Here is a 14,703-nt window from a genome sequence, read left to right on the forward strand (position 1 = left end):
GGGATAAGAATGAGTAGCCAGGGGAGGTTAGATTGGAGATTAGCAAAAATTCTTTCCTGAACAGGCTGCCCAGGGAGATGGTGGAGTCACCATCCCTGGAGGTATTCAAGAAACCTCTGGATATGGCACTCTGGGACATGGTTTAATGGTCATGGTGGTGCTGGGTTGATGGTTGGGCTGCATGATCTTAGATGACCTTAGAGGGCTTTTCTAACCCAGACAATTCTATGATTCTATGAAGGCTCAAATTACATCTCATCTAGTCAGCCACCATGTACTTACTCTAAGAATTTTGAGATAAGACAAGAGGGTTTGAAGTCTCTTCCCTATTTTAAGGGAGTACCAGGCTTTAATTCAGAAAGGCACGAGGATAATGTCTCAGAGTTGATCTACTGCAATATAAATCTGCTTGTGATCTGCAAAAACTCTGCAGCTTCCAGCCTCAGCAGAGACTTAGGCCAAAATACAAAACATTTTTGGTGTGGAACAAATACCTGTTAGGGCTTTGAGTTTGCCTGAATTTACTTCTGATCATTACTCCAGGGGAATGTGGGATCCAGCCACTGCTACTAGGGCACAGTGGAGCTGTTAAATACTCTGGACAGAGAATTGGCAGCCAGCAGTGGGTCAGTGTTTTGGGGGGCAAACACAGAAGCATGCTGCTGTGGTGTAGGAATGCCCCACTGTGTCTGGACCTGCTGCCCATGACTATCTCAGGTCATACAACATGGTTCCACTTTCTTCATCACAGCTAATTCCACTGACTCCATACCTAATGCACACAGACAGTTACCACAAGCCAGTGGGTTTCCAGTAACTAGTAAAGCTGTGGTAATTTACTCATTTACCTGGTCTCTGGAGCTTCTAAGTGTTTCCACAATACTACCAATGAGTAACAGATGTGATTTCACTGTGATAGTCCCTGCATTACTTTAACCAGTTTTTGACTGAAGGAAGTCTCAGCACGTGCAAGAACCAGTGAAAGCTCAGAGTCACAGACTTGGCCTCAGGCTGTCAGATCCCACACCTCCCCTTGGCACTCCACCTCTGCTACAAGGACAGGCTGAGGGAGCTGGGGGTGTTCAGCCTGCAGAAGAGAAGGCTCCAGGCAGACCTAACAGCAGCCTGCCAGTACCTAAAGGGGGCTACAAGAAGGCTGCAGAGGGACTGTTTGCAAAGGCCTGCAGGGACAGGAGCAGGGGCAATGGTTTGAAATGAGAGCAGAGCAGATTTAGATTGGATGTGAGGAACAGGTTCTGCACCATGAGGGTGCTGGAACACTGCAACAGGTTGCCCAGGGAGCTGTTTGAGGCCCTGTGCCTGGAGATACTGAAGGTGAGGCTGGAGAAGGCTCTGAGCAAGCTGCTGTAATGGAGGATGTCCCTGCTGAGTGCAGGGGGTTGGACTAGATGACCTTTGGAGGTCCCTTCCAACCCAAACCATTCTAGGATTCTATGACCATGCACATCTCTGCACAATGCTCCTCTCTGATATGGCTGCCCAGGCTGTGCACAACATGCTACAGAATCAGGCCTGAGATAAGGTAACAACAATGGAGGACTGGATTCCATGAAGCTGAAAGGAAGATGGAGAAGACAATGAAGTTGCAGAAGAGCTGTTGACTTTTACACTTTCTGAGTGTAATTCAAATGATGGAGAATCATAGAATCATAGGATGGTCTGGGTTAGAAGGGATCTCCAAAGCTCATCCAGTCCAACCCCCTCTGCAGTAAGCAGGGACATCCTCAACTACATCAGGTTGCCCAGAGCACTGTGGAGCCTGACCTTGTCTATCTCCAGCGATGGGACCTCAACTACCTCCCTGGGCAACCTGCTGCAGTATCCCAGCACCCTCATGGTGAAGAATAACCAGAAGTAATGGTCTGATCCTCCTCAGAAATCACACAATGACATCTCTTTGAATGGAGTTAGAATGAACACCATCTCTCTTCCTAAGAGAATATGAAATAATTATGTGATGTACTGAGCTCAGTAAATGTGGGCAAAACTAAAGCAATTTTTCTCTGAATCTAGAAGGATTCTGAACTGTGTTTGCCAGAAATGTTTTTTTATCTTCTAGAAAATGGAAAAGTTGCATTATGTTTCCTGGGCTTTTCAGAGAATCATAGAATAGCCCAGGTTAGAAGGGACCCCGGAGATCATCCACTCCAATCCCCCTTGTTTTCAGAAGAAAAACAACACTAATACTCTTTCCCAGCCCATTCCAGCTCACTCTTTCAAATCACCAGAATATTTCACTCCCTATTCCCTTCCTTTCCCCATGAATCTATCCCCATGCTGGCACTACAAAAGTGGAGTCACCATCCCCGAAGGTGTTCAAGAAACCTCTGGATATGGCACTCTGGGACATGGTTTAATGGCCATGGTGGTGCTGGGTTGATGGTTGGGCTGCATGATCTTAGATGATCTTAGAGGGCTTTTCCAACCCAGACCATTCTATGATTCTATGAAGGCTCAAATTACATCTCAGCTAGTCAGCCACCATGTACTTTTCCTGCAATACTGCAAAAAGCCCTGAGTGATTTCTGCCCAATTCAAAGGACAGATAGGTGCTGACATGTGCTGTGGGGTTTGGAACAAGATCCTCCACTGACATCCTTGCAAATGGACAAAAGAACAGCTAAAGGCTCCTGAAGAGCAGCTAAGGAAAACCAAACCCTTGTGTAGTAGGTTAAAGAACTTTAGTTTTGTAGATCCAAGGCTGAAAAAAAAGGGGCTATGCTAAGAGAACAAAAGGAAGAGGCTGATGCCATTACTTATTTGTTATGTGTAAAAGATGCTTCTGAGAAGTGAGGTTGCAAAGAATTTCCATATTCTGATCTTCAGTGACATCATCCATTCTTGTCATTTTTCCAGGCTGGGTTCGAAGCCCATTAATAAAGCCACTGGCAGAAGGAGAATAAGGAAATACCTTGTAAGTTACTTTCAACTTCCTGAAAAAAACATTTGCCTTCAGAAAGGAAATGAACTTGCTTTCTCCCACTCTCACCCCTGAGGCCCTTCTGGACATTCCAGGCGCTGCCAGAAACAAGCCGGCTCATGTTGCAGCGGTTTGGGTGATTGATGTGCAGCTGAGGTGACTCAGCCTTGCTGTCCAGCAGAGAACACAAGGACACCCTGCTTGTTTGCAGGGCAGTGTTTCAGCTCTGCTCTCAAAAAAACAAACACTGCATGTTCAGGGCAGCTCAGCAGGACTTCAGTCAGCATCAGTCCCTCTGTCAATACTGGCAGGTCTCACACTGCAAGTGCTTTTCTGGCCTATCCTATAAGATAAAGTCATTGATGGCAAAAGGAAATCAACTCTCTCAAGTTTATACTGCTGTTCATATTCAGCCATCAGGGTATCAGAGGCTAGCACACCTTAGTGATGGCAAAACAGTGGTGTGCAGGGAGCAGGAGACAGCAGTGTGCAAGTGTCTGGGCGGCCAGCAGGGCTCATGGAGGCTCATACAAAGGGACTGAAGGTTGGAAGCACTCAGAGGATTCTGCACAATCACTCCCTGCTACTGGTAGGGTTTACTGGTTCATAACCTGAACGCTGTGCAGAACTCTAGCCCTAGGAGAAATGTGACAGCATTTGTGAGATATTGTAACTAAGCTAAGAGCAAGGAGCTGGGCCTGAGCTGGCTCTGACCACATCATCCTGTCATCTTCTGGAGAAAGGCCTAATCTTTAGCCTGGGCTGTGTGTGCAAGGACAGCTGAGAGTGGATGGACTCTCCCTTCCTAAAAGGCACCTTCCTGCTGGGTGTTTTCAGCTGGTATTGCCTGTGCAGGTTAACCCTGCTCTCAGTCCTCTGCTTCCTTAGAGCTAATACTTTGGTCTTCACCTACCTTGCTGTTGCGCTCAACCCCAGTGTAATCTGCTTCAGGTGGGATCCTTATGTGTAGCTCAGCTTCATAGGCTCCTTCCCCATCATTTCTTGGGTTTATGATGAGCATGACACAGTTCTCTTCCCCAATTATGAGCTGATCTTTGTCTCTGTATAGAAGATACAACTTGTCAGGGGCTAAAACCTGTGGAGCGAGGATCTATGTGGGCATACAGCAGGACGTTTTGCTCTCACAGCATCTCTTCTGGAAAATATTCTGTGAACACAGAATAAATCATTTCCCATAAAAACTGACCCTGTGGCAAACTGTGGCACCACCTAGGAAGGGAAGAGGTCAAGAGGAAGCACCACCATGGACAATCAAAGTGGACTCCCATGGAACTTAGAAGTTACTAAGCCTGACTTCTTTCTAGCCAGAAAGAAATACCTGGTGGAGGAATTCCTTACCACAGGGGTTCCAACAGCAATGTTTCCTGCAGGGCATAAAGGTGGTGGGACTCCAATTTTACACCAGGCAGGAGGGGAAAATGAACAATGACAGAGATCTCCTGAGGCCTGCAGTGGCCCTGTGCCCTTTCCCATCACAGCTGCATACTGGTTTTGATGGCTCAGAGTCAGATGACTGCCACAGGTTCACCACTTGTCCTGCTTGGCAGGAGGAATTGTTGCCATGTTCTGAAATCTTTTTCTCGTGAGACTCATTTCCCTCACAGTATCATGAGTTCAGGAGAGTCATTCAAAGTCACTGGCATACTACAATGACCAAATCTGAGATCTCCTTTGAACAACACTTTGGATTATCTCTTGGCATACAGCAAGCCAGAATCACTCCTGACAACCCTCGGTAAACTCTATTTCCTATGACAACCACTCAACACCACAGATGTGCCTGGCACAGGTACATTCCCAAGTGCCCATTTCTCCATTCCTTGCTTTTCTAGATGAAATGGATGCAGAACTTAATATCTGGAAATCAAGTCAGAATGAGCTAGCAACAGAGCTGTGTTCTACAGACTCCACTTAGTTAAAGCAGTTGCAAGTGTCTGGGTTTTCTTGCACAAAGCATCAGTTCTCATATTCAACTCACGGCACGGCAGAAAGCTGCAGGTCAGGAATGCACAAGTTGTCTTCTCCACAGTCAACCAGAATGTAAGCCTGTGTTGATGCACAACAAAACAGTTAGCATGCAGTTAGGCCATGCTTCCAAGTCCAGGTCACATCATTAAATATCCCTAACCCAAATGTCTTAAACATCACCAGCACTGCCCTAGTGAATTAATCCCAGAACGGTTTGGGTTGGAAGGGACCTCCAAACCTCATCAAGTCCAATCCCCCTGCACTCAGCAGGGACATCCCCCACTATAGCAGCTTGCTCAGAGCCTTCTCCAGCCTCACCTTCAGTATCTCCAGGCACAGGGCCTCAACCACCTCCCTGGGCAACCTGTTGCAGTGTTCCAGCACCCTCATGGTGCAGAACCTGTTCCTCACATCCAATCTAAATCTGCTCTGCTCTCATTTCAAACCATTCCCCTCGTCCTGTCCCTGCAGGCCTTTGCAAACAGTCCCTCTGCAGCCTTCTTGTAGCCCTCTTCAGGTACTGGCAGGCTGCTCTTAGGTCTGCCTGGAGCCTTCTCTTCTGCAGGCTGAACAACCCCAGCTCCCTCAGCCTGTCCCCATGGCAGAGGTGTTCCAAACCTTTGATCATTTTTGTGGCCCTCCTCTGAACTTGCTCCATTAGGTCCGTGTCCTTCCTGTGTTGAGGGCTCCGGAACTGGACACAGCACTGCAGTTGAGGACTCAGCAGAGCAGAGGGGCAGAATCCCCTCTCTCCATCTGCTGGCCACTGCTTTTGCTGAAGCCTAGGTTACATCTCTTTATGGTTTCTCTAAGTTGCTTTCCACAGGAGTAGTTGGGAGTCTGTCAGCTACGCCCTTAGCAGCACAATATCATCCTTCACACCCTTGCCCACACTAACTTTGGTCACCTCTAGATTGTCATCAAAACTGTGATCACAACAAAGCTTTGGAAATGCTTTGAAGGTCTGCCCTGGTCTAGATTTCTATGCTGTGTACATTTTGATCAAATTAAATCCTTGTTGTCCAGTTTCCAGGCCTGCTGTCCTGTTTTAAGGAAGATGACACACGGAGTGTTTGTAAAATGCTTTCACATTCACACACAGAATATGTGGCATGCAGCATCCAGACCTGTTCTGTCACTGAGCTCTTCTGGTAATAGTTGAGTATCGGCTTCACAGTGGAGCTGTCTTCAAACCTGGAGTCATCCAAACTGTAGTTCAAGTTTATATTGATGGGAGATAGTTTATCTCTAAATTCTGTTTCGTCCTGTAAGTGACAATCACATAACAAAACCCAGTGGGTTCAGGTCATCATTTCACTTTTAGCATGGGATGGCCACAGAGTCAGACTTTAGTCTCTGCTGATGGGGCTCTCTGACAGCTGCCATCAAATTCTGGCTGCATGGAGTGTCCTTAGGAAAGCAAAGCGACTCACCAGGACCTGGAATGTCCAGAACACATCTGGATAAAGCTGCTGAGCTGAGCACACTCAGAGAACTGCTTTGGTTGGAAAAGACCTCTAAAATCACAGAGTCCAACCATCAACTTAAGACCCCCAAGGCCATTAATCCATAGAATTTTTTCAAAGCATTAGCCTCAAATGAAGCTGTTTAAAAGAGACACAGAACCAACTCCTATCAGCTGCTGCCCAGCTTCCTTTCAGAAGGGAGCCAGGGCCTGTGTGGATGTATGGAGGTAATATTGTTGGTTTGTCCCATATTCAAGGATTTATAGGGATTAGCAATGGGAAAGCTCCATCACCTTTATTGCCTGGTTACTTCCCTAAATGCTGCTTGAGACTTCTCCATTTCAACTCCCACTACGTTTTCAGGACCAACCTTGGAATTATCTTTCCATTTCATGAGGTAATTCCAGCTGCTGGTGAGTAACTAATGACTCTTTCTCCTTCATAAATTCACTTCCACACTTCTAACATTTAAAAACCATCTTTCAAACAGTTTTTTAATATGTGAATTTTAGACTAATACTGCTTCAGAATATCTGTTGAAGCTGAATGGGCAGGACATGTGATGTGTTTAGCTGATTGTCCCACTGTGACTACTGCTACAAGGAGAGCAATCTTGCATCTCTGTATCAAGACATGCAGTATCTGACCAGAATTTCCAGAAGAGCATCAAATGGGTGTATTGGTACACAAGAGGAATTGCACACTCTTCAGAGGAAGCCCTCGCTCTGTACTTGCACTGACAAAAAAGGAACCAAAGATTTAGACAGGAAATTTTACCCAGGTAGAAGAATTGTCAGGACACCCAGATGTGGCCTTCCTTATGCCACATTGTTGTCATTTGGGATCTAAGAACAATGGAAATTGGTCTTGCTTCTCCAGTGGCTCCTTTTATTATTACCTTTAAATCCCTGACACTACTCCAATGACCATGACCATGTCCAAAGGAAACTGTTCTTGCTTCTCCAGTGGCTTCTAGTATTAATAGCTTTAAATCCCTGATACTACTCAACTGATCATGACCACGTCCAAAAGGAATTGTTCTTTCTTCTACAGTGGCTCCCTTTACTACTACTACTATTATGATTATTGTTATCATTACCTTTAAATCCCTGATACTACTCAAATGACTATGACCATGTCCAAAACATATAACGCAACTTACTCTGAGATAAACAAGAAAGTCCTGGCAGTGGAGCTGCTTCTGTCTTTCTATTGCAATGGAGAAGTGCTGATGTGACTGATGGTGATCAAAGAAAAGGGTCCTTTTAACAGCTCCTTTCTGTTTCAGTGAATCTAATTGCAGTTCCCCTTTAAGCACTAAAGGAAACAGGTAAACCAAATATTTAGTTATTTAGCATGGAAAGAAAAAAACATCAGCAGTTCTTCAAGTATTACAGTTAAATACCCTAACAAAGGCTTCCAGGCAAAATCAATCCATGCCTTAAGTGACTGTCTGTTTAGCTGCACACTGGAGTATGGAATACATCTCATTTAAGCTTTCTAGTTTCATTTGCAGTCATATGTGTACAGGATTTCTGTCTCTTGGCATTTTTATGTTATTTAAAGCCCCCCAGAACAACCTCCAACAGGGCACATTCTGTGGGAATGGCTTAAACTGACTCAAAAATCCTTCCAGTGAATAACACAAGCTTTGTGTTGCACTTTTGTCTCTTTTTAACTGCATTTTTTGACTTAGCAGGATCTCAGTGGAAGCAAGACTTCCGTTGTCTTTCAAGGTGTAAGAAAAAAGTATATCTGAAATTGAGTGGGCCAGAGTAAATTACAGGAGTACAGAACCCTTCTTACCTATCTCATCTGAGATGCTTTGACCTTCGAAGTCTGCACAGACTCTCACAGTAAAGCTGCAGAGAAAGAAGCAGAGGCCATTATCAGCAGGAAGAGAGCTGACCAGGCAAGCAGCAGTTCCCAAGCCATACCTCTGAGTTTTCTTTTTCTTTCTTTAAAGAGATACAATCATAGAATGGTTTGGGTTGGAAGGGACCTCCAAACCTCATCCAGTCCAATCCCCCTGCACTCAGCAGGGACATCCTCCACTACAGCAGCTTGCTCAGAGCCTTCTCCAGCCTCACCTTCAGTATCTCCAGGCACAGGGCCTCAAACAGCTCCCTGGGCAACCTGTTGCAGTGTTCCAGCACCCTCATGGTGCAAAACTTCTTCCTCACATCCAATCTAAATCTGCTCTGCTCTCATTTCAAACCATTGCCCCTTGTCCTGTCCCTGCAGGCCTTTGCAAACAGTCCCTCTGCAGCCTTCTTGTAGCCCCCTTCAGGTACTGGCAGGCTGCTCTTAGGTCTGCCTGGAGCCTTCTCTTCTGCAGGCTGAACAACCCCAGCTCCCTCAGCCTGTTGTTGTAGCAGAGGTGCTCCAGCCCTCTGATCATTTTTGTGGTCCTCCTCTAGACCTGCTCCATCAGGTCCACATCCTTCCTGTGTTGTGGGCTCCAGAGCTGGACACAACAGTGCAGGTGAGGTCTCAGCAGAGCAGAGCAGAGGGGTAGAGTCCCCTCTCTCCATCTGCTGGCCAGACTGCTTTTGATGCAGCCCAGATGCCATTGTTCAGGGCAATTCTCTTAGGACTGTGCATAAAAATTACTTTTTGTGCATGTTTCTTCTATGCTTCAGCTTTCCAATTTATATAATGGCAGAAATAATATTTTCCTAGCAGTTGAAAATGTTGAATAATCCACATTATTCATGCACACACAACTCCTGAACCTTTTCTGGTAGGAGGTTTCTTCTCATTTTGCAGTGTCAGTCAGCAGACATCTCAGACAAACTGCACAGCTGGCAAAGACACACAGAAACCCAGCCCAGGGGACTAAGGAGTTTTGGGCCTGTTGGAGTTTCCCTGCTAATTGTTTTCATATGCTCAATACAAGCTTATATCAACTAAGGAGAAAAAAGATGGCCTGGAAAAGAGCAGCAGCTCTTCAGTTGTTTTGTCAAGCCAACTGAATCCTTAGGGATGAGTATTTTAGAATAAAGCAGACAGAAATTAAATTATGCTCCTGTTAAAACTCAGGTAAATAAGAACCAAACATCTTCTGGCTCACTGGAACACAAAATGAAAAGCAATGACAAAAATCCATCTTAAAGGAGCATACTTTGGGTTTTTTCTCCCTTTTTAAAACAGTATCTCGTGGCAGAAATGCTTCCTGAGAGATGGTTTTATTCCTTTCTCTTCTGCAGAAAGCCACCTCTGTCAGGTACCTGTCCTGGCTTTGAAATCTTCTCCATGACAGCATGGGGCATTCTTAACAAGTCTTAAAGCCAGAAGTTCTGAAGAGCCCTACTCTGGATCAATGAAGATGCTTCAGCACAACGGGGAGATACTCAGTGCTTTATCAACCGCTCAAGCAAAAGGTGCTTGAATCAAGAATCAGGATGCTCAGCCCGAAAGGCCAAAGCCTTATAAAGTTCTGAGGCTGCAGACTTCTACCAACTGCCTTCCACACCACTCTGGCAGTGTTCTACACAGGACCACTATGGACCACTATGATGGAGTGGGTCCAGAGGAGGGCCATGAAAATGATCAGGTGGCTGGAACACCTCTGCTGTGAGGACAGATTTGCGTTTTGACAGATCAGGGTTTCTGCGTTTTGTCTGTCTTAGCTGTTTCATGTTTCACTCATCCAAACACTGCAGATGAATTTGCAGCCTGATCCTAGGAGACACAGCATCCTCCCGTGCGGAAGACAACTCCCTGTATCAGACTCAACTTCTAGATGATTCCTTTGGAGGAACCAGAGATTCATAGAATCATAGAATGGTTTGGGTTGGAAGGAATCTTAAAGATCATCCAGTCCCAACCCCCTGCCATGGGCAGGGACACCTCCCACCAGCCCAGCTTGATCAAGGCCTTGTCCAATTTCCCCTTGAACACCTCCAGGGAGGGGGCATCCACAACCTCCCTGGGCAACCTGTTCCAGTGTCTCCCCACCCTCACTGGAAGGTACAGTAAAGTAAAATACAGTGAAGTTCTGTGAAGTACTGGCTGATATCAAAAAGAACTCTGTTTATACAGATTTTTTTTGTGCTGTGCCCATCATAGCACATCTGCACGTTTCTTCTGAACTCTGACCATGTTCAACAATAAGCTGCAAGAAAAGTTAGGAAGTTATTTGAGAAAAAGAACGAGGATTTTTTTTTTTTTTTGGTCTAATCATGAACTTACCAGGCCACCAAAAGCTGAGAGCCAGGGAGCTGACAAGTTTTATTGTCTGGATTCACAATCATGGGGTTCAGAATGAGCTGAGCATTCACTGTCACAACAGGTCTGGCTCTGAGAGATAGAAATAAGGTTGACTGCACACAGAAGGAGCACATCACACAGAATCACATCAGGACTAAGCTGCAGCAGAGAAAACACTTAACTGAGATGACCACCAAGAAGCTGGAAATAGGGAATTCCTTGGGAGGAAACTGGGGTACCTCCTAGTTTGACAATTTGAAAGTTCTTCACCAAAACCCCACAGGTTAACAGCATCACTGAAGCTGTTTCCTGTCATTAACCAACAGGCTTGTCCTGGCACATCAGATATGTGTCATCACACTGGGCTTTCACAAAGGGCACAGCCTGCCTTTGGGGATTTACAGCAGTCTCTTGGCCAGGATGGTGTTGGATTGGTTTTATACTGTCTCCATGAACAATGACATATTCAGGCTTGCTGTCTCTAAGATTCTTTACAAAATCAACATAATTTGGTTAAAGTAGAAGTTGATGCAGTCAATGATAAAGTGAACTGGAATGTCTTAGAATCAGCATCACAAAGTTCTGCTGGGAATGCGAATATATAGTTGTGGTGATGGGAAGCACCCCTCTGAATAACAATCTGTTATAAGGTAATGACACCATCTATAACCAAAATCAATTTAAAAGGGAAAAGAAAACAAGAAAGGGTCTAAATTCTGGGGGAGAGAGGAAGCAGTTAGGACAGCAATGCTATATTACAGCAACTTGCACCATCTTGGCCAAACCAGATTAATACAAAATTACTTTCCTCATGTTTTAAGCCACTTCTGAGCTTTTGTATTTCCTTCTCTACATTACCTCAGCAAGGCACTAAAAAACTAAAAATATTTCCTTCACTTCTGTTTAACAGGGAAAACTTTTTTTTTTTTTACTAGCAAATTTCAGTTAATAAAATTCTGTTTCTCCAAGCTGCATGTGTGCTAGACTCTAGCCAGGAAACAGCCTGCTACTCTTCCCTTTCTCCCATTAAAAAGAACCCAGCTTCAATTGCTAAAAGACACTGGTCCTGACTCTCCAACGTGTCCTTCATGCCACCACAAAGTGGTGCACTGCAAAGTGCATGCATGCCTCTGCCACAGGGAAAACCAGGTCTGCTCACTGCACCCCCAGTGAAGCTAAAATGAGCCAAGATTCCTGGTTCACACAATTCTTCAGCTTGGACACTCAGAAGATGCCTTCTCTCAGCCAATTGCTGCTGGGAGCACAGACAATGAGGAGAGAGACAGGAATCAAGGAATACAACTGCACTGCTGCAGCAACAGATGATGAATACTGAAATCATATCAAATGGGCTGGGCTGGAAGGGACCTCCAAAGCTCATCTAGTCCAACCCCCTCTGCAGTCAGCAGGGACACTCTCAACTGGATCAGGTTGCTCAGAGCCCTGTTGAGCCTCACTCTGAATACCTCCAGGGATGGGGCCCCAGCCAACTCCTTGGGCAAAAAAGTGTTAGCATGGATGGACTGAGGCAGCAGCAGGAGATGTTTGTGTATTTGAGCAGACCTCTAACCAACCTTTAGGAACAATCCACAGCCAGCAGCAGCTCTGTAAACTGGAATCTTGCACACTTTCTACACTGAAGCTAAAAGCATCTCTCTTTACTTACAATTAACAGTTCCCATCTCCGTGGAGGTGATCTCCAAAGAATCAGTCACTTGAAAATTTCTTACTAGCACCATTTCCCCCAGGAAAAAAAAATAAAATCAGTTTTCAATGTTCTGCTTTCTAAATTTCTGATTTAAAATGAACTGAGGAGTCCAACATTCTACAACTTTCTTCAGCTAAGACCAAGTATGGAAACCGTCATTGAAAATACCAATTTCTGAGAATGGCTTCTCACAAGGTGCTTGATTTATCATCTCTAATGAGTATATTTTACACATTGCATCAGGGAAACACAGGAATTTGGTATTTCTTTCTTTGGAGATCTCTCACCAAAGCTATAAACCAAAAAATCCATTGTATTTACCACCTACCTGTAGACAACTGCTTTTCCAGCTCCAAATGCACCTACAATTAAATCTGCAAAAACAAAACAGCTTCAGAAAACTACAAAGACACTTCTCATACTTATTTTTGCTATTTTTCCACCCTCAATAAGATTATTTCTAATAAAAATGCAGTGACACCAAAAAAAATCAGATTATTTCTATCAAAAATGCAGTGACACCAAGTGTCTTCATTCCTCAGGAATCTTTCCAAAGGTGTAGCTGAAATAATTCACACTGCCAGAGATGGCCTCAGAAAGCTCTTGGTTGTATCCAGTAAGTGGCATTCTGCTTACCACCAGGTCACCTACAGCACAATCCCACTCCTCTGTGCTCAAGGGGAGCAAGGATTCCATCACCCCCTACACATTTTATCCAGAACCTCATTTGCTATTAATTGACCTTCACACAAAGAGATGCAAACCACTTTGTTGACTCTTATACAGGTAACCTTGAAGATCTATGATGTTCTCCCTGACCATCCTTCCCCTCCTGCGCTGTGCAGATCATCCAGTTCAACCACACACCCAACACCACCATGGTCATCAAACCATGTCCCCAAAGTTCCATGGCCACATGTTTCCAGAACACCTCCAGGGATGGGGACTCTACCACCTCCCTGGGCAGTCTGTTCCAATCCCTGACCACTCTTGCAGCAAAGAAATTTTTCCTCATTTCCAACCTCAACCTCCCCTGGCAAAATTTGAGGCCATTTCTTCTTGTTCCATCACCTGATACTAGAGATAAGAGACCAGCCCCCACCTCACTCCAGCCTCCTTTCAGGGAGCTGTAGAGAACCAGAAAGTCTCCCCTCAGCCTCTTTTTCTGCAGACTAGCTAAGCCCTGTGTCCTCAGCTGCTTCTCACCAGCCCTCCAGACCCTTCATGAGCTTCCTTACTCTTCTCTGGACCTGCTCTTCTTGGAGTGAGGGGCCCAAAAATGAACCAGGACTCTAGGTGTGGCCTCACCAGTGCCCAGTCCAGGGGCACAATCATTTCCCTGCTCCTGTTGGCCACACGATTGCTGATCCAGGCCCTGGACTGGCTTGCGGGACCACTCCAACCTGCTGAAGGAGCAACTGGAGCCAAGCAGTGGGCAGAAGGGGTCACAATTCCTGCTGGCTCTCCAGCTGCAGGACAGTTCAGAAGAGCTTTGTTCCATCACCAAAGCCCTGGTGTCCCCTGGGCACCCTTTTCACACCACTGCTGCTGCCACACGAGGTGGGTTACACAGGTCCAGGCCAGCAGAGCTGGCAGCAGTGGGGACTCACAGTCAGAGTTATCTCAGTGAGCTGCTGAAAACAGCACTCAGGGGAGCAAGCAAGCAGGTGAGGACCTGCTGCCCATAGCCTGGGCACAGGCCAGGTGAAGGAGCCCTGCAGCAGGCTGCAGACACAGAGCTCTGCTGCTGGCCAGCTAGGGCCAGGCCTGGCAGCGCCTTCCCAGCCCCAGCATTTCACCAGTCTAAACAACTGCTCTCCATGGGCAACAGCCTGTCCTGCAATGAATTCCACCCAGTGATGTCCTCAGAGGAGCAGGCAGCAACAGTTTATGGGTCTGAGCCTCTTTCTGTAAAATATTTACATTTTTCTACTTCCATTGGCCTTAGAGAAATGTGCTTCAGGGTCAGGAACACTTTAAATAGCAGAAGAAAATGAGTGTTGGTTCTGTCTCCTTTTTGGGACATTTCTGAGGCCTTTTCATTAGCACCTTTTATAGACAACTTGCACACACTACCAAAACCTAAAAATATTTTCCTCTTAAGCAAACAACTGATTGAGGCAGAACCACAGCACAACACCCATGGCAGAACTTTCCCTGGCACCTCCCTGATAGCAGCTCCCACATTAACCCCAAAGAACTTAAACTTCTGTTTGGGTTTTTTTTTAGGGGGGGTTAACTTATTTTTGGGGTTGGGGCTTTTTTGTTTGCTTTTCAAAGGAAAAAGAAACATTATTTTTATGATCAGTTAATGACAGCCAAGAAAGAAGGGGGTTCTGTTCTGTTGTTCCCAACTGGATGCTGTGTGACTTCTGCAGCAGACCAAA

General features: G+C 45.6%; 1 protein-coding gene across 1 annotated transcript in view; it reads right to left on the reverse strand.

Moving 5' to 3' along the window:
* Positions 1-14,703, reverse strand: part of ITGA8 (integrin subunit alpha 8) — an 88,657-nt gene that overhangs the window by 31,180 nt on the left and 42,774 nt on the right. Inside the window, exons 15-21 of the mRNA XM_054385146.1 lie at positions 12,645-12,690; positions 10,591-10,698; positions 8,203-8,258; positions 7,559-7,713; positions 6,058-6,195; positions 4,941-5,008; positions 3,855-4,002 (exon numbers count right to left, since the gene is read on the reverse strand). Of these exons, the coding sequence (XP_054241121.1) occupies positions 3,855-4,002; positions 4,941-5,008; positions 6,058-6,195; positions 7,559-7,713; positions 8,203-8,258; positions 10,591-10,698; positions 12,645-12,690 (719 nt within the window). The remainder of the gene's footprint in view (positions 1-3,854; positions 4,003-4,940; positions 5,009-6,057; positions 6,196-7,558; positions 7,714-8,202; positions 8,259-10,590; positions 10,699-12,644; positions 12,691-14,703) is intronic.

Source organism: Indicator indicator, chromosome 11 (genome assembly GCF_027791375.1).
Source record: "Indicator indicator isolate 239-I01 chromosome 11, UM_Iind_1.1, whole genome shotgun sequence".
NCBI classification, from domain to species: domain Eukaryota; kingdom Metazoa; phylum Chordata; class Aves; order Piciformes; family Indicatoridae; genus Indicator; species Indicator indicator.